At 36.4% G+C, this 27,854-nt stretch overlaps 1 protein-coding gene across 6 annotated transcripts in view; it reads right to left on the bottom strand.

The window, feature by feature from the left end:
• Positions 1-27,854, bottom strand: part of NUP98 (nucleoporin 98 and 96 precursor) — a 105,176-nt gene that overhangs the window by 60,958 nt on the left and 16,364 nt on the right. Inside the window, exons 5-12 of one of the 6 annotated variants that reach the window (XM_046637865.1) lie at positions 27,649-27,788; positions 26,234-26,341; positions 24,746-24,926; positions 23,255-23,418; positions 20,078-20,215; positions 17,810-17,948; positions 11,881-11,973; positions 5,301-5,441 (exon numbers count right to left, since the gene is read on the bottom strand). In XM_046637865.1, the coding sequence (XP_046493821.1) occupies positions 5,301-5,441; positions 11,881-11,973; positions 17,810-17,948; positions 20,078-20,215; positions 23,255-23,418; positions 24,746-24,926; positions 26,234-26,341; positions 27,649-27,788 (1,104 nt within the window). The remainder of the gene's footprint in view (positions 1-5,300; positions 5,442-11,880; positions 11,974-17,809; positions 17,949-20,077; positions 20,216-23,254; positions 23,419-24,745; positions 24,927-26,233; positions 26,342-27,648; positions 27,789-27,854) is intronic. The other 5 variants (XM_046637866.1, XM_046637867.1, XM_046637868.1 and 2 more) reach the window with 5 other exon arrangements.

Raw genomic sequence — 27,854 nt, 5'->3', positions numbered from 1 at the left:
TATCTTTGATTTAATTTAATAAGTAAAAATTGAAGAATAAAAATATTAAGTATACTAAGAATATAAAGGAAGAAGGCAGCATATAAAAAATTAAAATGGCTGCTGAGGTGTCCTTTTATGTTTATTAATATTCATATTACATTTAAATAAAAACTGAAAGATCACCCCAATTAGTCTAATTTTCTTTCAAAGTCTAAGAACAAATGTGTTGTCAGTCACAGAGAATTTAGGAAAAAGATAAAGAATAATGATCTACAATTGTACATAGTAAAAAGAAAACAAAAAACCCCCCCAATTCTCTGCCCTGTACCTTGACTGACGACGAAACCTCTCTGCAAGATAAATTAAAATATTTCCAAAAACACCGATTAAAAAAATCAAATCATACAACTTATTTTAAAGACAAAACTTTTTGCCTCTATAAACATTTAAAATAAGGCTAAAGCCAACATATAATAAGATAATCCACATTAAAGGAGTGCCTCAAACAAAACATTTTGAAAAAATTCAATACTCACAATAAGGGGGAAAAAATACAATAGCAGCAGCAACAAAAAACAAACCCAGGACAGATAGCTAAAACTAAATTAATGAAAAAGGAGTAGATCCACATTAGTCAAATTACACTTTCTTAAAATCAGATGTATTCATTAACTACTAAAACACTGTATGTTGATATGTAAGGAGAGAGCGCAAATTTTCTCAGGATTGTGAAACCCAAAGGAGATGCCAATTTAAAGAGTATACGGTAAATCATCTGTATTCAGAAAGTTCCTAAGTCCAATTTAAGGCCACGAGCAACAAAAAAATATAGAAAAGTAGCTTTTGGTACACAGTGCCACATGATAACAGCATACTGTTATTCTGTGGACTATTCAAGGAGACTCAAGAAAACCTAGATGTTTTTAAAGAACTATTCACTAGTTAGTTTGTTACTTGACAGTCAATTATCCATTAAAAAAAACACTGACCTGCACCAGCTGGATTCCATCATTTAACAAGTACAGGTCACCCAACCTGGACTTGCTCCAAAGAATAAAAACCTCCTTTAACAAATCCAGACATCATTAGGAAAATGTGAGAGGATGTTTTTATTTTTGTATGTTTACCTATGAAATCTTCTCAATGTTAATTCCATTACTTAAAACCACAGAAAAGAGAGCTGATACGTTAGCAAAAATAAGATAAGCAGACAAGCAAGTATAAGCACTAGTTAAGCTACCATTGGTATTATATTCCATTTTGGTCACAGTAATTTGAAAACATACTGAAAAATGACTTCATGACCAAATGATTAAAGGGATAGAAAGGAGTATAAAAATCAAGTCTTGGGGCTGGCCCCCTGGCCGACTGGTTAAGTTGGCGTGCTCCGCTTCGGCGGCCCAGGGTTTGGATCCTGTGTGTGGACATGGCACCGCTCATTAGGCCATGTTAAGGCAGCATCCCACGTGCCACAACTAGAAGGACCCACAACTAAAAAATATGTAACTATGTACTGGGGGGATTTGCGCAAAAAAAAGAAGACTGGCACCTGAGCTAACAACTGTTGCCAATCTTTAAAAGAAAAAAAAAAAGGTCAAGTCTCAGAACAGAATAAACTGACAATACTTTATCTGGAAGATAGCAGGGTTACTGCAAAGAAATTATAACAGACTGGTTTTGCTTAGACTTCGGAGGTAAAAGTAGAACCATCGAGTGGCACTTCTATAGAGACAGGTTTTGGTTTGTAAACAACCAACAAAACAATGGACTGGACTGACCAGTAAGGAACCATCATAACTGAAGTTTTAATTTAAGACAAGTACGGGACTCCCACAATAAAGGTGGATTCACATAGCTCTACAGCACCTGTCCAACTAAGATCCTGCGATGCAAAGATATACATTCTAAAAGTCAGTACAACTACTTTTAAATGGGCAGCAACACTACTGTATACAAAGGTAATTTTAAATTCTTGTGTCTGGAACTTTTAGTTGGCTTTTGAAAAAGATGAATTATTAAAAAACATTCAAAAAGCTATTTAAGTAAAAATGGCAGGTTATATTTATGCTACCTCCTTCTATTGAAAAACAATTAAAACTAAGGAAAAGAAATAAAATGAAAATATCATTTTAAATAAGGCAGATTCTAATGTTCACACAAAGATCAATTAGAATTCTAATTCACCTCCACTCCCTCCAAAGACCTATTTAAAATCTATAATTTAAACAAATTAAAATATGTCTATCTAACCCACAATGACAAAGAATGGGAAGGTAGCAAATGAACAGATGAGAAAATAAAACAAATTTCTAGGGGGAAGAAGTGAACAGAGGAATGATAAAGCAGGATAGAGCAAACCATAGCTTAGAATACACTACCCCAAACAGAGCAGATCTGCCTGGAGAACCCCAGAAAGGTCAGGGATTCAAGAATACCAGGTTTGATGCAGTGTGACTGAAAGCAGAAGGAGAGAAGAATCAATGCAAAGTTTATATACAAAACAACGACACCCTGTCATCCTTCTAATCCCGGATGCTCAACAGATAAGCCAAAATATCAGAGCTGAACCTCTGAAGAAACCAAGTTAACATACGGAAAGAACAAGGGAAACTAGTTCGAGTGCTTGTATCATCCCGGAGATAAGAATGTGGCATTCTAACATTTAGAGGACTCCTGGATAATAGCTGGTTCCTGGACTACTTACCTTAAAGTGAAACCTACTGGTAAACGAGCTCTACTATGAACAAAAGTTTTCAGTCAGCTTCTTTTTATTCTTAAACATCAATGGAAAGGATCACTAAGCATTAAATAGTAGGATCAAAACAAAAATAATCCAGAAAATTTAAGGAACAGAAGAACCCTAAAAAAATGTTAATGCCACTTAACAAATTCAAAGTCTCAAGAAAAGAACTGCATCTAAGAACTGGGTGCTTGGGGGGCTGGCCCCGTGGCCAAGTGGTTAAGTTTCCACGCTCCACTTCGGCGACCCAGGGTTTCACTGGTTCGGATCTTGGGCGCGGACATGGCACCACTCATCAAGCCATGCTGAGGCCGCATCCCACATGCCACAACTAGAAGGACCCACAACTAAAAATACACAACTATATACCTGGAGGCTTTGGAGAGATAAAGGAAAAAAATAAAATCTTAAAAAAAAATTTTTAAAAAAAGAACTGGGTGCTTGAAAAAAGCTTCAGAGAATGAGAAAGAATTCTTGTAACTTAACAAAAATCCAAATAGATGATTTAGAAGACAGTCAAAAATCTCCTAGAAAGTAGAAACAGCTGAAAAATCACGTGTTAAGATAGAAAAGGTCTAAGCAAATCACCGAAATGTTAAGACAAATGGACAATCCTAAATGCTTGTGGGAGTGGGGGAACAAGTCTCAAGAATCAGAAAGGCATCAGTCCCCTCATCAGTAATGGTTAGTGCAAGGAGTACTGTCAAAGTTCTGAGGGCCAATTATTTTCACACCAGAATTCCATGACATTAAAGTGTGAGGAACAAATGAAGGTATTTTCAAATCTGTAAGTAGTCAAAGTTCACCTTTCATATATACTTTACTAGGAGATATATTCCAGAACACTCAGGAAATAAATAAAGAGGAAAACCCTAAATCCAGGACACAACAGTTTTCACTGAGTAGACTTGAAGGGAATATCCTAGAGCAATGCTCAAGGCCTAGGGAATAATCAGAGTTCATACTGCTGCAGGAGGACAGAGGGGCAAAAGAATGAGGTATCTGGGTAAACGAATTCTGATACCATCCTTAAGAATTTGGACTAGTTTAAGAAGGTGTTAAGAGTTGGTAATGCAAGGGAAAAAGAGAATTAGAAATTCGGGAAGAAAAAGCTATATGAGAAAGGTATACTTCGTTGGGCAGCAATGTTTTCATAGAATAAAATACTGTGCTCATTTGCGTCTTTTAAATTATTCTTTAACCAAAGAAAAGAAGACTAAATAATTATAGGATACAACATATCGTCAACTTTATCAGTTTAATATAAAGACAGCAACGAAATGAGGGAAAGAGAAGGGTAATTACGGAAGGGCACTGATATCCTTACTTGAGCAAGGGGACTCAAGAAATACTGTCTCCTAGTTAACAGACTAAGAAAAAGTATGTAAGGACAAAGCTTAAATTTGCAAAGGCTTTTCAAAGTGTGGTACATGGATCATGATAGCACAGGAGATGAATTTAACAGTACAGTAACTAACTTCTTTCTTTCTCTCTCAATATCTCTCTAGCTGTCCATCTCAGTTACTCCATTTATGCCAGGCGATACCAGTTTTTTATTTCTGGTAGAACATATTTTTCTTTAAAAAAGATATTTAAATTAAAAAGTTAATTCTAATTTAGAAATAATAATAAAGGTGGCAGGTAAATATTGCAAAAACTAGGAAGGGGTATTCAAATGAATGAAGTATGAAAAACAGTTCAATAGGTGAAACTACACTTAGGGAATTTAGTAAAGACAGCTATACTGGGAAAGGTGAATAAACATAGAGGTGATAAGTGAGCTAAATTTTCAACTACCACTAACAAGTTAAATTTACTTAGATTTAATAAAGCAAAACACAGCAATATAAGCACATCATTTAGGGACATGAACTTAATTGAATACCAGATGAATTAAAAGCCATAACAAAAGTGGCTTCTTTTAATCAGAAATCTCAAGAGTCCGTTGCACCCCTATGTTCATCGCAGCATTATTTACAATAGCCAAGACGTGGAACCAACCTACATGCCAAGAAACTGATGACTGGATAAAGAAGATGTGGTATATATACACAATGGAATACTACTCAGCCATAAAAAAAGACAAAATTGGCCCATTCACAGCAACGTGGATGGACCTCGAGGGTATTATGTTCAGCGAAATAAGCCAGTCAGAGAAAGACGAACTCTATATGACTCCACTCATAGGTGGAAGTTAGTATATTGATAAGGAGATCTGATCGGTGGTTACCAGGGAAAAGGGGGGGGTGGGGGGAGGGCATAAAGGGGGAAGTGGTGTACCCACAACATGACTAACAAAAACGTACAACTGAAATCTCACAAGGTTGTAATCTATCATAACATTAATAAAAAAAAAAAAAAAAAAGTGGCTTCTTTTGGGGAGTAGGCCTGACAGTGAGGAAGCAGGGCAGGCCTGGATCTATTATAAGCCCTTCCGCACTACATGATTGTTTAATGACGTGTGTGTATGTACTGCTGTGGTAGGGGTGGGACAGGGTAGGGTAGGGTAGAAAATCAGGTCAGCAAGTATTAGCAAGAAATAAACTGAGTAAAGCCTTCTAAAGTGACTGACACTTACCTACTGGGGCCAGGGGGGCTCCAAAGCCCAAAGTGGCTGTCGTAGTATTAAATCCAGGGGCCCCAAAGGCTCCTGTACCAAGAGGCCCTCCGATCTTAGGCTGGTTGTTCCCAAACAAAGATGCCTGTCCAGCACCAAGAGCTATGGAGACAAGAGGAAAGAAAAAGCGCCACAGAAGATCCTTTGAATGTTATGCCAGAGGTCAGTTACTTAAAAATATAATACATTTGGAAACTTCATAATGACTATTCATTTCAATAAAAGAACTAATACATAAATGCACAGTAAGAGCTAACTATATGCCAGACACTGTGCTGAGTACATTATACACATCAAGGCAAAATACTTAACCTCTCTGTGCTTTAGTTTTCTCAACTATAACATGAGATAATAATACACAGCTTAATATTTATCCTAAGATTGAAATGAATAAACACACGTTAAGCATTAAGAAGAGTTCTGGTAGATACTAACACTTGCTAAATATTAGCTAGCACCATCTCATTTAATCTTCACAAGCCTGAAGGAGGAACTATCATCCCCATTTTACAGATGAGAAAAAGGAGGGTTTAGTAACTAGCTCAATGTCACAAATGTAGTAAATGGTGAAAGTGGGGTTCAATCCTCAGTGCCTCTGATAATACAAGCAGGGCTCTTAACCGTGAATGTATACTAAAACAGATTTTGAAAGAATTAAAAAATTGTGAATTCTCCTTAAATTTCAATATTTGCAAATCAAAATACTCAGCTGAATCAATTACAATGTCATCATTTTGACTAACAAATAGGCCGAACTACAGAAAACCAAATCTATCTTCTTTGAATAGCAAAAAGTGAAGACTTTCAAGTATACCATCTTGTGAAAACTACTTTAGACAAAGACAAATTTTTTTTTTAAATAAAAAGCTCAATGCCCTGTGATGAGGTTACTAAACAGATTCTAGTTTCAGCATGAATCAGACTGGATGGAATAAGAACTTACTTTCAACAGGGGGAAATCCATTGTAGAAACTTGTAAAGTTCTAAAGCCTAATGAATCTTGCTTATGGACGCTGTTGTCAGCAGTGATTTTTAAAGTGTAAAATGGGGGAGAATTTAGTTATTTACAATAAGTTTGTTATTTAGAATTATTGGAATAAATTTTTTTAAACACTTCCATTCCCTCTTCCTCCTCAAAAAGTTACTGGCAATTTGGAAGATCTCAAGTTCCTTTTAACCTATCAATGCATCTTGACAGAGATATGGTTTATCAGGAAAATCAATTCAAAAACATAAGACTCAGAGGCCAAAATGATGGATGGGCTGGCCCTGTGGCGTAGTGGTTAAGTTCAGCACCCTCTGCTTCGGCAGCTCGAGTTTGGAGCCCAGGCACGGACCTACACTACTCATCAGCCATGCTGTGGTGGTGACCCACATATAAAGCAGAAGAAGGCTGGTACAGTTGTTAGCTCAGGGTGAATCTTCCCCAGCAAGAATAAAATATCGAAGGGCTGTCCCAGTAGCGCAGCAGTTAAGTTCGCACATTCTGCTTCTCGGCAGCCTGGGGTTCACTGGTTTGGATCCTGGGTGCGGACATGGCACTGCCTGGCATGCCAGGCTGTGGTAGGCGTCCCACATATAAAGTAGAGGAAGATGAGCACGGATGTTAGCTCAAGGCCAGGCTTCCTCAGCGAAAAAGAGGAGGACTGGCAGTAGTTAGCTCAGGGCTAATCTTCTTCTTCTTCAAAAAAAAGAACAAAATATCGAATGGGAACTGCTTTGAGATTGCAACCAAAAAAAGGATAGGAAATTTATACTCAAAGAATCCATACAATATAAATTAGTGAGGGTGCTTACTGAATGGACTTAATACTCCCTAACAGCCCAACCTTATTAGTAACAAGACAACCACGTAGCAATGGGATTATTTCACCTTAAAAAGTCTAGCTTTGGAACAGGGAATAAGATTGGTGAAAATTACAAGAAAAACTAAAATTATATTACTCCCTCAAAGGATGTAGTTTACAGCACAAATTTCAAGATTCTCTCTTTTTCTTGGTAGCAAACACCTCCTTATCCCCAAACAAAATTTAGATGAAACTTGGGGCTGGCCTGGTGGCATAATGGTTAAGTTTGTGCCCCCGACTTTGGCAGCCTGGGGTCCGTGGGTTGGATCCCAGGCATGGACCTACACACCACTCATCAGGCCATGCTGTGGTGGTGTCCCACATACAAAATAGAGGACGACTGGCAGAGATGTTAGCTTAGCAACAGTCTCCTTCCAGCAAAAAGAGGAAGACTGGCAACAGATGCTAGCTCTGGGCCAATCTTTCTCACCAAAAAAAACCCAAAACAAACTTAGATGAAACTTGAATATATTAAATGGATAAAAATTTCTGTTCTGAATGGGTTTGTATTTCCCTCACCTTTGGAGCAGCCCTGGATGAAGAACCATGAAAGAGTCTAAAAACCACTTTACTGCAATAACCCGCAAAAGAATAAAAAAGGCACTGGGAGGTTCAGGTGACCTGGAAAGGGATTGTCATAAAATTTAGTGTTGTAAATTACATACTGTTGCAATTTGTCAATGGAAAAGATGTATTTTATCCAAATCTGTTTTATATTACGCAGAAATGGCTTTTTATGCTTAATGAAAGGACTTACTAATAGTTCACAAGTTGAAGGATATTCTGATGTATGATAAGATTAATTTGTGAAATGTCCTATATTTATGATTAGTTGTAAGAATCATTAGGAAGATATATGGGGGGGTACCATGGCAATAGTGTCCCGTCCCTGGAAACTCCAAGGATGCTCAAGGAAAAAGTGAAAATGATTCTATTTCTTCTGAAATCTTCTAATAAATGTTAGAGTTTAATTTTATTTATGGTCTCTATTAGCTTTGGGTAGATTTTTCTATGTATGTCTCAGTGTAACAATAAACTTTACTAGATGCAAACTTAACCACTGCACCACTGGGCCAGCCCCTAAAACTTCTTAATATTATCACTAAGTAACTACCAAGAAAATGGAGTACTACTGATAGTGCTAATGACAGTTAATGATATCACTGTGAAACAAGAAACTGATACACCCATGATTCAATGAGTGTTCCTTAGCACACTGGGGGAAAAAATCACATACCAAAGGAGAATATACAGTCATGAGTTGCTTAACAACAGGGATACGTTCTTAGAAATGCATCTTTAGGTGATTTTGTTGTTGTGTGAACATTACAGAGTACTTACACAAAGCTAGATGGTATAGCCTACTACACACCTAGACTATATGGCAGTAATCTTATAGAACCGCTGCTGTATATGCAGTCCATTGTTGACAGACCTTGTTATGCAGTGCATGACTCTAAAACATTTTATGCTAAGATTGGTTGCTTAAATCTAAGTGTACAAAAATCTTTTATATATTTACATTTAATATTTTTATAGTCAATTATTCATGAAGTACCCAAAGGCCTATGTTAGAGGAAAATTTACTTCTGTTGAGGTATGAGTTTGAATATCCATCACTCAAAACAAGAAGTTGCACAGGAATACCCACTTAGCTAATGTCCCCCCAAAACACAGCCCAAAGCTACAGTGCTATTCTGCTTGTGATACCATGAGACGCAGAGTTCATAAATGTGGGTGTTTATCTACAATAGTCTCTAGACACATTCCTCTCAAAGCCAGAAAGTCTGCTTTAGCAGATGTGATCATCAAAGAATTCCAACAGTGTGTGTTCAGTGATTCTCACAATTCTTGTTTCCCTACATGATCTACTGCTGCTAAAGTCAGGGGTGTAAAAGCTTTATTCATTGTATTTGGTTTTTAGTTTATGTGGACAAGGCATGAATGAGGAATATATAACAGCACTAAAAACAAAATTCATTGTCTGTGAGGTAGAACTATTTAAGGAAAACTGAATATATTCAAATAAAGAGGCTGAAATATTACATTATTGTGGAATAGAAGACAACAGCATTAGAAAAAAGTTATAAAACATTTTATAATCTTGGACTACAGGTGAAGGCACTGCTAATCACAACCTGCAAGACGTGGAAGCCAAAGGGGAGAGGATGACAACTTTGACAACATAAAAATAGAACTTGTACATGAAGATACCATAAACAAAATTAAATGATAAACATAAAGACTTGGTGGAAATATCTGTAACAAACCTTAGAGTAGCATCTTACCTAGGCCTTAGGTTCATGGTTCAAAAACTGTCTAGAGTCAAAACCACCCTTGCAAAAGCCCTTAATTTGCCCACATCAAAGCTAATTTTTCCTCAAGGATTAGAAGAGAACACTGATGTCAGATGATGTATTCTCCTTAAGTTTAGGGATCATACTGTTAAAAAAAAAACCTAAAGCTTTTTAGTTTTTATTTCCTGTAAAATACATATGGTAGAATTTGGATAAGTTAAAAAGCTCAAATGAAATCCACCATAGAGAGTTAGTATCCACAACACATAAACCATTCTCAAAGATAAATTAAGAAACAAGGATTGAATAGTAAACATAGAGAACCAAAAGATTCAAACAGCCAGTAAACATACATAAGGATATCCTTCACCAGTAGTCAGCGAAGGGCAAATCAGATTATACCAATCTCCACTTATCAAGCATGCAAAGATGAAAAAGCCCAACAATATGTAAAGGGTATGTGAAAATGAACACACTTTTATACAATATGAGCAAAAATGCAAACTGGTTTTCCTCTTGGAAAGAAAATTAGCAAGAATGTTCAAAGTTCAAAATATGTGTATCTTCTGACACAATTTCAATTCTAAGAATCAATCCTGAATTAATACACACACAAAATGATGTAACAGAGGTCTTCATTACTGTAGTGCTAACATCAAATGTCCCTCAATAGGGGGAAAGTAAAATAAATTATGGTGTGCCAATGTATTTATGTGTTATGTTTATGTATGCACATATATACACAGTGTATGGAATACTAAACAATTCTCTTTAAAGAATGAGTTAGATCTATATATACTGACCAAAAGAAAAAATATATGCCCATATGTCATGGGAAATAAAAAAATGAAACACAGAAGGCTATGTAAGGCATTTTTCACTGCAGTGTACAATATGAAATACACACTGAGACCCATAGCACACATATATAAAACTAAAAAACTAAATAAAATTATACTTGACCTGGCTATACACAATGATTTTTTTTATTCTAGTTCATTTTTTTAAAATGCTGACTGCAGCCCACCACATTAATATTACATCCAACTAATGTATCTCAGCCTTTGGTTTAAAAGAAAATCCATGTAGGATACGGTTTCCATTTAAGAATATTAACAAAGGGGCTGGCCCCGTGGCTGAGTGGTTAAGTTCGCGCACCCCACTTCGGTGGCCCAGGGTTTCGCCAGTTTGGATCCTGGGTGTGGACGTGGCACTGCTCATGAAGCCATGGCGAGGCGGCGTCCCACATGCCACAACTAGAGGGACCCACAACTAAAAATATACAACTATGTACCGGGGGGCTTTGGGGAGAAAAAGGAAAAACAAAAATCTGAACCAAAAAAGAATGTAACAAAAAATCCTTATATAAAACACATATATGTACAAATGTATAAGTGTACGTGTGTGTATATATACGTATATAAGCACATCTGAAAAATGTATGTAAAGGGATCTGACAAGATAAATGCCAAACTTTCAATAGCTGCTACTTCTACAGCTGAAAGATGTGGACTTTTCATGATATTTCCATATTGTCGAATTTTTTACAAGCACTTACATCTTTTATTTCAAAAAGAAAATGAAATAGTTCATAGAGTACAAAATGAGGTTCTATTAAAAAGAAGATGACAGATAAATGATCAGAGCATAGAAGCAAAGACAAAAGATAACTGGACAGTGAAAGCAAAGACCATGGAAATAAATGGTTTACATTAAATGACCACACCCACAGTCAGATGAACTGGGAAAGCAGGCAAAACTATATGCTTAAACAACCTTGAACTGTACATGCTGAAGCACTTAAGCATTTTATGACCACCACGACCTTCCAATAGTTTACAACAGCTGGGCAGGTAGAAGGCTCAATGTCTTCAAAGGCACTAAGAAATAATTATCAACAGCACGAACAGAAACAAAGGTTTGACATTTCAGCTCTATATCAAGGTGGAAAGAATCGAAAAGCAGGCACAGACCTTGCAAAACCTCAGAGTATTTGTTAATTATTTCAGCATGTGCTCTTACTTCTGCCTTACTATTAGGGTAATAAAGCTTACTTGATAAACAGTTCAAGGTCTCAAATCCCTGTTACAAAGGTAACACAGGGGAACTGAAAGTTAATAATGTCATCATATTGACAAGTCTCACATTAAATACTGAAAGTCCCAGATAGACAGCACTATGAGAGGACAAACATTTTGTAGAAAGGGAGCATACAGCCTCTAGGGAAAATATGCCAACGTTTTAAAACCGGGCAAAGTGTAACTGAACATAAATCCATTTGTGAAAACAAAAATCTAGGCCTCTTATTTCCAGGCATATGATCAAACAGGGGTCTTAAGTTCCACCAATTAGAAAGCCAAGTTGTATCACTTCCATAATCTTGTTACAGTTCCTTACCTGTTCCAAATCCTGCACCAAGCCCAGTTCCCAGAGTCCCAGGTCCTGCTTTATTTCCAAAAATACTATTCCCACTGGTATTTGTGCCAAAACCTAAAAGGACAAAAGAATGAGTGGACTGTACTTTTAACACAACTCTCAATTTCCTGTACAAGGGAATTTAAAACAAAGTAGTCTGACCTAAATTTGGCATCCTTTCAGTTATTAATATTTATAAATCCTAAGTGATAGGCTAATTTAACTTTTATTAATTTAGTTTTGATGCCTGTAAACAGACCCCACAAGTCTCCCTATTTACATAATTACACTTCAGACCTGAAATACCAATTCAATATAGAATAATATCCAATATTAAAGCAAAGTGATTGTGCTTGAGCTTGGGGAAGATTCCCTTTGTGAGGCTCAAAGCCTCAACCTACGTTTCATGTTTAATTATTGAAAGAAAAACTCATTCCCTCAAACTCTCACTAAAAATAAGGCAATCAACAAATAAAGACACTTGACTGAACCTAAAAGGGTCTTGGTAAGAGAAAATTACCTATAAAAATCGCTACAGCAGCTTTTGTTTTGAACGATGGACCTGGTATGGATAGTAATGTGTGTGTGATCACACGTGAGGAGCTTTAAAGCTGTCATACTCAATCAGCTTATAGGACCACTCAAGGGCTCAGCTAAGTGATATTAAAAAGAGGACGATAACCTATGAATAACTTTTCTTGACTTGAACGGTTTCCTTATCAGAGATGATGGAGAGTTGAACAAACCATCCTCCTCACGAGGACCCAACATTTAAGAGAAAAATCCTAGGATTCCCCTCTAAAATCCACAGGTCTCCTCACAATGATACCTACATTGCATTACTGCTATTATTTCTCTTTTGTTCAGATATGTCCACAAAGTTTCTGCACTCCTTTAGGAGCTAAATATCAGCAAAACACCTAATGAACATATCATTAATCTCTTCTGATCAGATAAAAATATAAAGAATCACTGGCCAGCAAACTGTTTATAAAACACTTGAAGTCCTAACAAGGGATCATGGCAGGGAAGAAGTCCAAAAGATAACAGAGTAAAGACAGTATCTTGGAATATATGACAGTATCACCAACTAGGAATATTAAATGTTATAACGTCAGTATTTGGATTATTATCTCAATGAAAAAAATAAAGAAAAAAGTTAAGAATTTAAACAGCTTGAAAACATACTGCGAATGTCATTTAAAAATCCAAGCAAGTAACGTGACACTCTCAATTCATTAATTCATGCATTCACTAAATCTTTTCTTTAATTGTGCTAAGTAAGAGCTATGCCACCAAAATGGAGTACTATTTACTCAAGCACAGTCAATTTTCTTTAAAGAAAAAAACAGAAATGTACTTGAAGATAGTCTTTGTGAGTTAAAATTTAACCACAAAGGATCTTCCAGCCCCATAAATGGCAGAAAACAAGATACTATGCGTGAACTACCTCAAACCCACAGGAGGGAAGTAAGTCCCAACTTACACTGTTTATACCACACATTTCCTCCGATTCTTACCAACAAAAGTTTATCAACTCTATGATTTCAAAACAATTTTTTAAATTAAAATTAAGGACAATTAACTGTCAATTAAATTACAACAAAGGAGCCAAGGATATATAATGAGGAAAGGACAGTCTCTTCAATAAATGGTGTTGGGAAAACTGGACAGCCACATGCAAATGAAACCGCTATCTTACACCATACACAAAAATTAACTCAAAATGAATTGAAGACTTGAACGTAAGACCTGAAACCATAAAACTCCTAGAAGAAAACATAGGCGTAAACTCCTTAACATTGGTCTTGACGATGATTTTTTCGATTTGACACCAAAAGCAAAGGCAGTAAAAGCAAAAATACACAAGCAGACTACGTCAATTAATAAGCTTCTGCATGGGGCCAGCCCTGTGGCTGAGTGGTTAAGTTCACGGGCTCTGCTTCAGCAGACCAGGGTTTTGCCAGTTTGGATCCAGGACATGGACAGGGCACTGCTCATCAAGCCACGCTGAGGCAGTGTCCCACATAGCACAATCAGAAGGACCACAACTACAGTACAGAACTACATACTGGGGGGCTTTAGAGAGGAAAAAAAAAAGATGGGCAACAGGTGTTAGCTCAGGTGCCAATCTTTAAAAAAAAAAGCTGCTTCACAGCAAAGGAAACTATCAACAAAACGAAAAGGCAACCTACTGAATGGAAAAAAATATCTGCAAATCATATATCTGATAAGGGGTTAATATCCAAAATATATAAAGAACTCAGACAACTCAACAGCAAAAAAACAAACAATCCAATTAAAAAATGGGCAGAGGATCTGAATAGACATTTTTCCAAAGAAGACATACAGATAGCCAACAGATACTTGAAAAGATGCTCATCATTAATCAGGGAAATGCAAATCAAAACCACAATGAGATATCACCTCATACCTCTTGGCACGGCTATCAGCAAAAAAACAAGAAATATTAAGTGTTGATGAGGATGTGGAGAAAAGGGATCCCCTGGGAATGTATGATGCAGCCACTGTGGAAAACAATATGGAAGTTCCTCAAAAAATTAAAAATAGAACTACCATATGATCCAGCAAATCCACTTCTGGGTATTTATCCAAAGAAAACAAAAACAATAACTCAAAAAAATACATGCATCCCCACATTCACTGTAGCATTATTTACAATAATCAAGATATGGAAACAACCTAAGTATCCATTGATGGATGAATGGATAAAGAAGATACAGTATATATAATCATCCCTTGGTATCTGTGGGGGATTGGTTTCAGGAGCCCAGGCAGATACCAAAATCCACGGACGCTCAAGTCCCTCACGTAAAACGCACAGTACAACAAATACAGTCAGTCCTGCATATCTGAGGGTTTTGCATCCATGGATATGGAAGGCAGACTGTATATACAATGGAATCCTATTCAGCCATAAAAAAGAATGAAATCTTGCCATTTGGTACAACACAGAAGGACTCTGAGGGCATTATGCTAAACGAAATAAGTCAGACAGAGAAAGACAAAGACTGTCATAACCTCACTTATACAATACGAGGAATCTTTAAAAATAAAAAAAAACAACTTACAGATACAGAGAATAGACAGGTGCTTGCCAGAGGTGGGGGGGGGGGGGGGGGGGTGAAATGGGTGAAGAGGATCAAAAGGTGCAAACTGTCAGTTATAAAATAAGTCCTGGGATGTAACGTACAGCACGGTGACTACAGGTAATAACACTGTATTACACTAAGAAAGTAAATCTTAAAAGTTATCATCACAAGAAAAAAAATTGTAACTATATATGGTGACAGATATTAACCAGACTTATTGTGGTGACCATTTGCAATATATACAAATACTGAACCATTATGTTGTACACGTGAAACTAATAGATGTCAATTAAATTTCAATTCCAAAAAATCAGCTTAAAAAAAAAGATGCTTATGCATACAAATAGCTCCTTAATTGTCCCCTTAACCCTGTAGCATGGAAGAACCACTGATTTATTGTCCAGTGCCATCTCATCAATATCCCAAGGATTTTCAGCTTCTCTAAACTCTTGCTCACAAGTCTTGGCATATTGCCTGTAATTTCTCTGTCAAAACAATCCTACTCCACTCAGAAATTCAGGCACTTTCATACAGTACTCGCTTAATCATAACCTCATCCCTGTCAGGAATAATTATTTACTAAGAAAATGAGCTGGCAATGACTCTAAAGAATGACTTAAGGATCTGGCGACAATAATTGTAGCAGGAATCCTAAACGTGAACTGTGACTTAATCACCACCAGAACAAAAAACAATACCATACTGAATAATGTGTAACTAACTTTATAATGATGCTCCAAATCTTTTGTGTAACCTTATTCTATTGCCAGATTTGTCATGTGACTTATTTCCAAATCAGAAGATTATCCCTGTCCACAAAACCAAAGTCGACTGCTTCTCAAGAAAATAGGAACATCAAAGAAAGTCTTACTTAGATCTGGTTCCCTCAAGGGTAGTAAGAGAATGATAAGTTCACCCAAGGGTAGAACAAAACTTGCCACCCTGCAACTCCCATATGACTTATAGGGAATCCTTCCTCTCAGGGCCCCAATTATTCATTCTTTAATTCATCTGACAAATATTTAGTGAGCACCGACTCTATGCCAGGCACTGGATCAGTATTAGGGATAAAAAAAAAATTCAGGACAATTCAAATTCAGCATGTAAACTAGTAGGCACATCAGATAAAGATGAGAACTTTCATTTTCAAATCGTTGAACATGAGCATAAATATATTCATACAAGTCTCCAAACAACTCAAAAAGCTGCTACCTATGGAATAACATCAAATATATTTCAAAAGTCCAGCCTATTTTATCAAGGATAGCCTATACAAGCACTGTGTCAGATTTAATTCTGAACACGAAGTATGCTATTAAAAAAAAACCACAAAAAAACGTACATTTTCAAAGGGAGTGAAAATTGGTTCTTGAGTGGTTAAAAAATCACAGATACACAATGGTTCATGGCCCTCCAAAAGTTAAGAGTACATAAAAAGATACATAGTATATTTGTGGTATCAAAATCTCACAAGGTGAGAAGATGATTAAGAGAAAAATGGTCTACAAAGGCTCCTTACAGAAGGTAAGACTGATAAAAAAAAAAAAAGGTTGAAAAAACACATATCTAACCCGTATCTCTCCCATCTTAATTTTATAGATAAGAAATAAGTACACAAAATAGATACCTTACCCATGCTAACCAAGTCCAATACCTCAAAATCATTCTCTCACAGAGTATAATCAAAAAGAATCACAGGTGGAACGAGAATCATTATCAAGAGTGAGCAACACAACAAAAGGGGTTATAAAAATCAAATTGAATACATAAATTTAGGAATTGGTACCCGACAAGGACCTATCTACCTCCTTCATGTAGTTCACATTTCTGTGAAAACATAAAACCTTCCAATGGATGCTTAATGTAGTCTCTTTTTCCAGTACATTACAAGATCATTCAAAAACTCACTGAAAAACTGTGTTAACTGCCGACCTTATCGCAACTCCCACTACATATCCAGTGCCTAATGAAGTATCTGGTACATGACATTCTTAACAAATATCTAACCCACTATTTCCCTTGGTAATGAAATGAACTTTCCGTATCTAATTTAACACAAATAATGTCAAATTTGTTTGAAAACCTAATTAGTTATAGAGGACATTTAAAATAATATAATGTTTCTATTAAACGGGTTTAAATTTTCCCAGTGTATTTCTGAAGAGTAGTTTAGGGTTTGTTTTTTTAATTGTTGTTCAACATTATCTATATTTTCCCAATTTTTCACAACGAACATATATTCAAAAATAAAACTTCTGCAACTGCAAGAAAACTACTGAATAATCCCTTAAGTCAGAAAGGCTTCAACTTTCAATAAGAATCATCAAATGTCAAAAAAACTAAACCAAAAAACAACAAAAAAATTTTTTTAAAAAAGACATCAAGTCTTGCCTGTGCACTACACTACCTCCCTGATCAAAACCTGGCGAGAAAAATGTGTTATCTCAGCCAAATGTTTCATTTATGATTTCTCAACGATTGGTGACGTAATCCAAAGAAAATGACATTCCCCTATCTGTCTCCATTAGAGAACCAACTCTCTAAAAGGTACTACTGCATGTGCTGAAGGGCCCATTGTATCCTAAGCAGAGAGGCAAGAGAATATGAATGAGAAAAGGCAATTTACATCTCTTTTAAGCATCTCAACCCATGATTTTAAACCTTTCCCTCTGGTACCTCACATCGAGCCAAAGCTTACCTGAGAATTTTTTAATATTCCCAATCATATGAATCAGGAGAATGATGTGTGGTATAGTCAGTGTAACTTTAAGAGAGCCAAACCTGCTTTTTATATGTACCAAAATTGGAAGTGTTTGTATTGGTTCCTAAAGTCAGGGTTGGTTTGTTACCAAAGAGCCCGCCACTGGTTGTACCAAATGAAGGAGCACTGGTTGTGCTGGTTCCAAATGTAGTAAGCTTGTTATTGCCAAACAGGGTCTAAAAAGAACAGAATACGGGAAAACTTTAAGTAGCACACAGATACACTCCAAACAGTAAAGAGAGGTTACCTCAAGTATACTAGATTGGGTTTGGGTTAAGGGAAAGAAGATATTATAATATTATAACTTTTAAAAAAAGGTAGGAGGATGAATAAAGACTATCAGAAAAATAAACTAATCTACTAATCTGAGTAAGAGTAACTTTATAAGTACAGAATGCTCCTAGTCTGAGAAGTTAGTGGAACCCCCAGCAAACACAAGATTTCGGCGAGGCAAAAACATAAATAAATAAATAAATAAATAAATAAATACGAGGCAATCAAATATTTTTTTACCTGGTAAATAAACGTATTGTGAATTTTATTTGCCAGTAGAATATTACAATAAAAAATTTAAATATGCTACAATATTGATGAACCTTCAAAACATTATGCTACATGAAAGAAATGAGTAACAAATGGCCACATATTATGTGGTTCCATTAATATGGAAGGTCCAGGGACCGGCCCCATGGCCGAATGGTTAAGTTCACGTGCTCTGCTTTGGCAGCCCAGGGTTTCGCCGGTTCGGATCCTGGGTGCAGACATGGCACTGCTCATCAAGCCACGCTGAGGCAGCATCCCACAAGCCACCACTAGAAGGGCCCACAACTAAAAATAAACAACTATGTACCAGGGGGCTTTGGGGAGAAAAAGGGGGAAAAAAATGAAATGTCCAAAATAGGTAAATCTGTAGACAGAAAGCAGACTCGAGGTGATTGGGGGAAAATGAGAAGTGACTTCTAATGAGTATTAGCTTTCTTTTTAGGGTGATGATTATATTCTAAAATTGACTATGGTGATAGCTGCACACTCTGAATATACAGTCATGTGCCACATAACAACATGTCAGTCAACAAAAGACCGCACACATAACAGTGGTCTCATAAGATTAGTACCATATAGCCCAGGTGTGCAGTAGGCTATACCATCCAGATTTGTGTAAGTACACTCTACCATGTTCGCACAACAATGAAATCACCTCATGATACATTTCTCAGACTGTATCCCCGTTGTTAATCGACTGTATGTACTGTCTGCTCCTGTCTACTACTGCATGACTGTACTCAAAACCACTGGACTCAGTAAACTTTAAAAGACTGAATTGTATAGCATGTAGATAACATCTCAATAAAGTTGTTGGTACAAAATAAGGACTTTCTGAAACATTAAATAATTTTCTCAATTTCTCACTTCCATTTGCTGCCCAAACAAAGTTAAGCAATAACAGACTCCAATCTCCATGAAAACAGAGCCATACGTTTTGGGGATTTTTCTTTTTTTTTTTTTTAACTATCCAAAACAGCATGTTCAAAGTTTTTTTTATCAAGGGGACATAATACAGACTGACTGATTCATACTGATTCTCATATAGTTTACGTGGTAATTTTTTACTTAAATGACTTAACAAGGAAAACAATTCAGTTAAACCTCCAGCAGCATGAGAACTGTAAGAAGATCAACAACTTGAGCAACTTGATCAACACAAAAAATACTTAATTCTCAAATATCATACCAACTTATCACCCAAAACAGACATTAGAACTAGGAGTTAAAAATGATCTGATTTTTGGGGCTGGCCCCATAGCCTACTGGTTAAGTTCTGCACACTCCACGCTGGTGGCCAGGAGTCAGTTCCTGGGAGTGGACCTACACCATTTATCCACAACCATGCTGCGGCAGTGACCCACATACAAAACAGAGGAAGACCAGCACAGATGTTAGCTCAGGATGAATCTTCCTCAGCGACCCCCCCCCAAAAAAAAGGAAAAGAAAAAAATCTGTTTTTAAGAGAGAAAGCATCTCAATTTAGATTCAACAATTTAAACTCACCAATTGAAGTGATATTTTGCTATCAGAAGTAAACTGCACACAAGCATTCAGGCAAAGAAATTTTAACAAGAACTTACTATTTGAAAATTAACCTATTAAAGTTACCTATTTCATTTTGTACCAAATAACTTTTAGTTACTATCAGTACCAAACAATATAATATATCCAATAAAAACACTTGCAAGACAAATTTCTTAGAAATTCCTTTACCAGATTTATACACATCTTCAAATTATAGTCTACTGCAAAAACCTACCGAACCAACAGCACCAAATCCAGTATTGGTCTGCCCAAAGAGGCCTGTTCCTGTTCCAAATGCTGTCCCAGTGCTGGTGTTTGTAGCTGTCCCAAAAAGACCTCCAGGCTGCGAGGCTTGGGTTACTCCAAATAAACCCTGCAAAAAGTAATCCAGTTTAAAAGATATCCTACAATAGTCAGTTTTCTTTAATAGTGTTATACTAATAACAACAGTTGCCATTTTTTTTTAAGTTTCTGTGACAGATACTGTATACTAGATACTAGAGCATTTCTTTTCTTCATAGGGCCATTTTCCAAAAGAAAATACTGCTCAGAGCAGCTAAAAACTTGCCCACAGTGTCACAGCTCCTGAGTGGCAGGACCAGAAATTCACATCTACATCTGAGCCCGTCAAGCTTCAAAGTCCTGGGCAGCTAATAAGACTTTACACTAAATCTTGTGCTCTAACAGATATCAGGGTTGTAAGGACGTAAACATGATATGACAGGGTACTTCATTTTCAGAGAGCTATGCCAAAAGAACTAATCAATACTGAAGTGGCAAATGGAGTTTGAATCAAATAACTGAAAATAATCAAATAAATCTGGACAGAGGCAGGAGTTAAACGTTAAAAAGTCTTCTTAATTTGAGATGAGAAACTACACTCATTTCAAATAGGTTTGTATCATCCAATGTTTAAGAAGATACTTTGTTTATGCATTAGTTAAAAGAACAGTATTCCACTAATGGACTATTGCTGAATTGAGAACTCAATGTAGTGTTCTAAACAGCTTTATTGAGACATAATTCACATGCCATAAAATTTACCCATTTAAAGTGGACTATTCAGTGGTTTTTTTTCTGGTATGTTCAGAGTTGTGCAATCATCTCCACTTTCTAAATTTAGAACATTTCCATCACTCCAAAAAAGAAACCCCAGGCCCATTAGTAGTCACTCCCCATTCCTAGGCAACCAACCACTAATCTATTTTCTCTTTCCATAGATTTGTTCATTTGGAACGGAATCATACAAAATGTGGCCTTCATGAATGGCTTCTTTCACTTAGCATGTTTAAAAGCTCCATCCACACTGTAGCATGTATCAGTACTTCATCTCATTTTATGCCTACATGATATTCCACTGTATGGATATACCACATTGGTTTATCCATTCACCACTGACGGACATTTGGGTTGTTTCCACCTTTTGGCTACTAAGAAAATGCTGTTATGCTCATCTCTGTTTTCATTTCTCTTGAGGAAATAACAAGGTGTGCAACTGCTGGGTCATATGGTAACTCTATATTTAACATACGGAGGAACCCCAAATTGTTATCCATACTGGTGGTACCAGTTTACATTTCTACCAGCAATGTGTGAGGGTATCAATTTCTCCAAATTCCTGAAAACACATTATTGTCTGTCTTTCTGTTTATAGTTTTCCTAGTGGATATGAAATGGTATCTCAGTGTGGTGTTTTGTTTTTATTTTAAAGAAAAACCATGTCTGGGCCCAGGATCCGAACTGGTAAAACCCTGGGCCGCAGAAGCAGAGCGTGCAAACTTAACCACTCAGCCACAGGGTGGCCCTCAGTGTGGTTTTGATATGCATCTCCCTGATGACTACTAATGTTAAATGTCTTCTCATGTGCATATTAGCCTTTTGTATATCTTCTTTAGAGAAATGTCTATTTAAGTCCTTGACCCATTTTTTAATGGGTTATTGTTTCATTATTGAAGTATCAGAGTTCTTTATATATTCTGGATACAAGTCCTTTATAAGATATATGACTTGCAAATATTTTCTCCCATCTGCAGGTATTCTTTTTGCTTTCTTGATGGTATCCCTTTGACCCACAAGTGTTTAATTTTGCTGAAGTATAATCTCTTTTTTTCTTGTGCTGCTTTTGATATCCTAAGAAACCTTTGCCTGACTCCTCTTCTAAGAGTTTCACAGTTTTAGCTCTTACATTTAAGTATCTGACCCATTTTGAGTTAACTTTTATAATTACCACAATGGTGTGAAGAAAGGGTCCAATCTTATTTTTTTGCGTGTGGAAAATCATTGTTCCAGCACCATTTGTTGAAAAGAGTATGCCTTCCCCAGTGAATTGCTGAGAGTCAACTGTCTGTAAATGTGAGGGTTGCTTTCTAGACTCTCAATTCTATTCCACTGATCTTTAGGCCTAGCCTTATGCCAGTACCACAATGTCTTGAATACTACTGCTTTGTAGTAAGTTTTACAATCAAGAAGTCTAAGTCCTTCAGCTTTCTTCTTTTTCAAGACTGTTTTGGCTATTCTGAGTTCCCTTCTATTCTTTGTTGTTTTTATCATGAAAGGATGTCAAATGCTTTTTCTGTACCTACTGAGGTGATCAAAGAATTCTTTTGTTCTTTATTCTATTTCTATGGTTTATTACACATTGCTTAATTTCCACACGTTGAACCAACCTTCCTGGGATAAATCTCACTTGGTCATGGTGTGTAATCTTTTTATATGTTGATGAATTTGGTTTAACAGCATTTTGAAGATTTTTGGGTCTATGTACTTTTTTTTAATTAGGCAAAGTATCTCTAAAGACCAGGTAAATTTCAAGAATTCTAATCACTATAATCCTACCTCGAATTATCCTTTAATTTTATACTTCTCTAAAAGAGTCCCTAGAAATAACCAGGTAATGACGGTTAAGGACTTCCTGTTTTACTTTCTGCAAAGAAACAGAAATTATCCAATATGTCTCTGAGTTTTAGTTCTCCGTTATTTATTTTAACAAACTAAACAAATTTATTTTAAGCCTGACTCTGCTTAAGGGACAAAAGCCGAAAGAACACTGCAAAATACAGCTATTAATTCATAAGTTTTTTTCTCATATAGTCTATAGAATGGCTGGAGTCAACATCCTAAGGTGTAGCTTCAGGATGGCGAATTCTAGCACACTAAGCAACTCTTACTGCTAAGAAAATACGCTCAGGAAGGATAAATGATGTGCTCAGCAGGCTCTCAATGAGTACAGAGGAGAGTCTCGGCTGAAATCTAGGTCTTAATTATTCAAAGATTTTGCTCTCTTCTCTTTACTACATTACCGTCAACCCTTTAGAACTGCAAGAGAGGTAGAACTTGCTAATCTGACATTAGAAGCCTCATTACTTAGCTCTACAAATAAGCCCTGGAATTAACTAAGGGCCTGTTTCCTTACCATGGTGTTGGTGCTCGGCTGTCCTAGTGTGCTGGTATTGCCAAAGGAAAAGCCAGTGTTCTGGGTGGTTATGGCCTGGGCAAATGGTTTGCCGAAGAGGCTGGTAGTCTGCTGATTCTGTTGGCCAAAGAGACCACCAGGATTTGTTCCAAATCCAGTTGTACCTTTCAGGAAAAAGAAACAAAGGAAAGGAAAAAATCCCAACACTTCACATTACCCAGTTACTGCAACAGTCTTATGTTATTGATTATATATCTAAATTACTCTACATTCATTCACTATTCAAACTATTCATTTTCCACCCTTCTTCACCTAACTCCAGACTGGTTCAGACTTTAATTCCTACAATAATACTCTGACCTCAAGAACCTTGGCTGGGCTAAGTAATCTTTCTTTATGAGCCCATAGTTTTCTTCTATTTTACAAGATACCACATTACACTCAAAGTGCATGTGTGTATCTTAATCCTGTTGGACTAAGTCTTGAGAAAAGAGGCTTTTTCTTTATAGCAATATATCCAACACAGAATGTGACACAATAGTACTTCAGAATGAATACATGGCTAAACCAAATCACTATATCAAGATTGAAAAGAATGTTAAATGCCACTTAAATATGTATTTATTTGTGTATTTGTGTCTGTATAAATCTCTGTAGAAGGCTATGAAAAAATCTAACTTTTGCTTGTTTCTATAGAGGCAAACTGGTGGCTGGGGGAGGGAAAGAAGAGACCTTTGGTTACACTGTTTTTATTTCATGAACTTTATATCATATATATGTATTACCTTTGCAAAAGTGACATTTGTATAAAGTAATCTAGTAATCATCCTAGGCTTTCACATCTCACATCAAATCAACCCATCAGCAAATCCCAACAACTCAATATTCAAACTGGGTTCAGAGGTTGACATTTTTACCATCACCACAGGACTATCATCTCCCTCATGCAGACTGAGCAATATCTTTTCCAACTGATTTATTTCTCTTCTTGCCCCCTTACAATTTACTTTTAATATAGCAGCCTTCAGAATGATCCTTCATTCATAATCACATGACTTCTCTTTTTAAACCACCTAATGGCTTCCCAACTCAAATAAAAATTCAAATTGGGACACTGGCCCATAAAGTCTTATAAAATATAGTCCCTATATCCCCCAGTACTTCTTGTTCTCTCCTCTTTGGCAAAAACTCAGAGTTTTTAGACTTATAGTTTCCTGTAGCTGGAATCTTCTTCCCCCAGAAATCTGTACAGCTTTATCCTTCATCTTCTTCAGAGAGGTCACTGCTCAAATGTCATCTTATCAGTGAAGCCCTTCTTAACCACCTTCATTTAAAACTGTCTTTCTCCTCACCTCCCACATACATACCAGGCACTCCCTATTCCTCCAGCATCCCTGAATTAGTTTTCTCTACAGCACTTATTACAATTAAATTTTACTCTTAGTTGTCAGTCCCTCAGCAATATGGCCCAATATGATGTCAAGTGCTTACTAGTTCCAAAGGCTGTTTTGTTCTGACCATAGGCAAAGCCTGAATTAGTGGTGGAGGAGCTGAAGAGTCCTGTTGCACTGGAGGTGGCTGGAGAAGACCCAAACAAGCCAGTCGTGGTACCTGCTCCCACCTGGTTCTGTGGGCCTTTCCGGTTAGCTTGATAATCCTCTAAACGAAGTTCCTGGAATAAGAGAAGATATATTTCCAATCTTAATATGCACCCAAAAATTATTTAGGAGACTAAATACTTGAATTTAGTATTCAAGTTCTATGTTCACATAGGAATCATGACTAAAAAAAGAAAACTACGTAATGAGACTAACATAATATCATTACAGAAAACCATTTTCAATAGTGTATGCTGGACATTAAAATCCATACCATATAATACTACAGGGCAAAGGACCAACCACATCTTCATTTTAATTTTCCTTTATAAAAAATAACTTCTTTTACTACACTGCTATACAATAATCTTGGTCTACTGTCACCATAAATGTAAAAATTAGCTGATTAAAAGATGGGAGGATTCTGGGGAGTTCAGAAAATTTAGGCAGAAAGGATAAAGCTTAACACGTCAGGTTGTTTCTGCACACTACGATAAAGCAAGAACAGTTTGGGATGTTGAAGAAGTAATAGCTACAATCAAGGATGACAGTCAAAATAGACAATGAACTATCCACATAGCATTGAGCATGAACCAATTGTAACTCCATGCAGCAACATGGATAAATCTCACAATGTTGAAAGACAGACTTAGCATGTAACGTTGGGCCAGCCCGGTGGTGCAGTGGTTAAGTTCGCACGTTCTGCTTCGATGGCCCAGGGTTCGCCAGTGTGGATCCCAGGTATGGACACGGCACTGCTTGGCAAGCCATGCTGTGGTAGGTGTCCCACATATAAAGCAGAGGAAGCGGCAGTCTTCCTCAGCAAAAAAAAAAAAAAAAAAAAAAAAAAGTGGAGGATTGGCAGCAGATGTTTGCTCAGACTAATCTTCCTCAAAAAAAAAAAGTATATAATGTAAGATTCCATCTATATAAAGTTCAAAAATGGGCAAAACAGGGGCAGTCAGCATAGTGGTTACCTTTAGAAGAGGATTTTGACCAGAGGGGCAGGGCACAAGGGGAATATCAGGGATGCCGGTAATGCTCTGTTTTCATTTGGATCCTGGTTACATGGACGTGTTCACTTACTGAAAACTTACTATGTTGTACACTTATGACTCTGCATGAGTTCACTAGAAACACATGTGTGTGCACGTACACAAACACATTGCCCAGAGTGGTGGGAGCAACATCTAATCAGAATAGACTATTAGCAGAACCATTTTAAAACTATTTTTAAAAACAATCTGGTTAATGTTAATTTTTTATTACATAAACTCACTGTGACCTACTTGATCCCAAAAATAATCAAAAACATTTTTAAAAGCTGCTTTCCAATGGAATCAAAAGGTTAGGATGATATTCTGTGTGGTATTTTACTGACCTCTAGTGACTTGCTTTCATATTCTTTCATAGCAGTAATACACTGGTGCTTTGTACTGATATTAGTGCTAACTCCAGCTTTAACCATAGTATCTGTACCAGTTGGAGGCTGCAAAAAAAGATAAAGGCAAATCTGAGAGTCTAAAGCAAATGTTCAAGTCCAAGCTTTATGTCCTTACTCTCATAACACAATTCTTCAACCAATGAGCTCTATAACTAGTCCTATAGGTCTTTTACTAAACGAGATGGCTTGATTAAATACACTGCATTTCTCATCTCTCCCTACATCATGGTTCTCTGAATAAGTCAATTTCAGTAATAGTTATCACAAACCCAGAGATTAATGCCATAACCAAGCCATCCAATTGTCTACTAAAACACACTTAATATTATATACATAAGGAAAGCTTTATCCGATTTACCCAATACATACGTTTAAACCTCTATTTCTGAGTTCTCCCTCCTATTCTTCTCTAAAGTGTCTGCTTTATAACTGTTGTTGCATTTAAGTAATACGGAAGCCTGGTTTTTTTCCCTATAAACTTATGAGGCAAAAAGCATGCTAAGTAACTAAATATTCCTACATGTACTGTCAGTTTTCTCAATTACTGTACTTTCCAAGAGACAATATACAGTATTTTTCATTATCATTTATATTTAACTTTAAATTCAGGATTCTAAATTCAGTATTATGAATTGACCACCTTGCTTAAGAAATTCTTCATTTTCTGGAGTAAGTTTTATTAAGTCTTGCCAAGACCTATTTTTGCTAGAGATTCTCATTAGGCTAACTGCACCTCCAGCCTATCTTATCTCCCAACAAATCACATCCCTTGATACTTTACATCAAGTGGTATTTCATATATTTTCATAAAGAAAATCTTCCACTGTAACCCTCTACTCGATTCCTCTCAAAGCCAAAGAAAACACAAAACTCTACGGCCCCATATCACCATTTCATCAGAAAAAGTTTCATTTTTAACTGGCACAAAGAATATTGATGTTATTCCATATATCTCCTTAAACAGGCCCTATTTTCAATTATTTTTCTATAGTTTGCCCCCTCATTCCTTCTTTATTTCTATAAAGAATGGCTGACTATTCATAGGTCAAATTATGAACACAGTAAATACAAGTTCAACCTTATATTAGCTACAGTAATCAACCTTAGCTTGAATACAAATTTGATTAGGTTGAGCATAATTCACAAATACATTATAATCTAGATTTACGTTTAATGATTTTTCCTGTCTACTATACAACTATTTACAGATTTTGTTCTTAATACATCTTTCAAGAAAAGTGAGACTAAGCTGCGCATAATTGGAAAGAGGGGAAATTTTACAATTTATCCTGCAAAGAAAAATATAAATGGGAGAGAAACATATTGCACAAAGATTGGAAGAAAATACTTACATTAAACTTAATAGTAGTCCCAGTAGGAGCAGCTGTAAAACTACTTGGCCCAAAGAGGGAGCCTGATGTGCTACCAAAAGGATTGGAGGTGGTATTCGTAGTTCCAAACAGTCCCCCACTGCTAGTACTTGTTCCAAAATCTATAAATTAGAAAGAAAAGTGAGACGGTAACAATAAAAAATTTAAGAATCTGTAAAATATTTTGG

Source organism: Equus quagga, chromosome 14, assembly GCF_021613505.1.
Source record: "Equus quagga isolate Etosha38 chromosome 14, UCLA_HA_Equagga_1.0, whole genome shotgun sequence".
Lineage (NCBI taxonomy): Eukaryota > Metazoa > Chordata > Mammalia > Perissodactyla > Equidae > Equus > Equus quagga.
The sequence above is the reverse complement of the archived record's forward strand: the minus strand, read 5'-3'. Positions and strand labels throughout refer to the sequence as shown.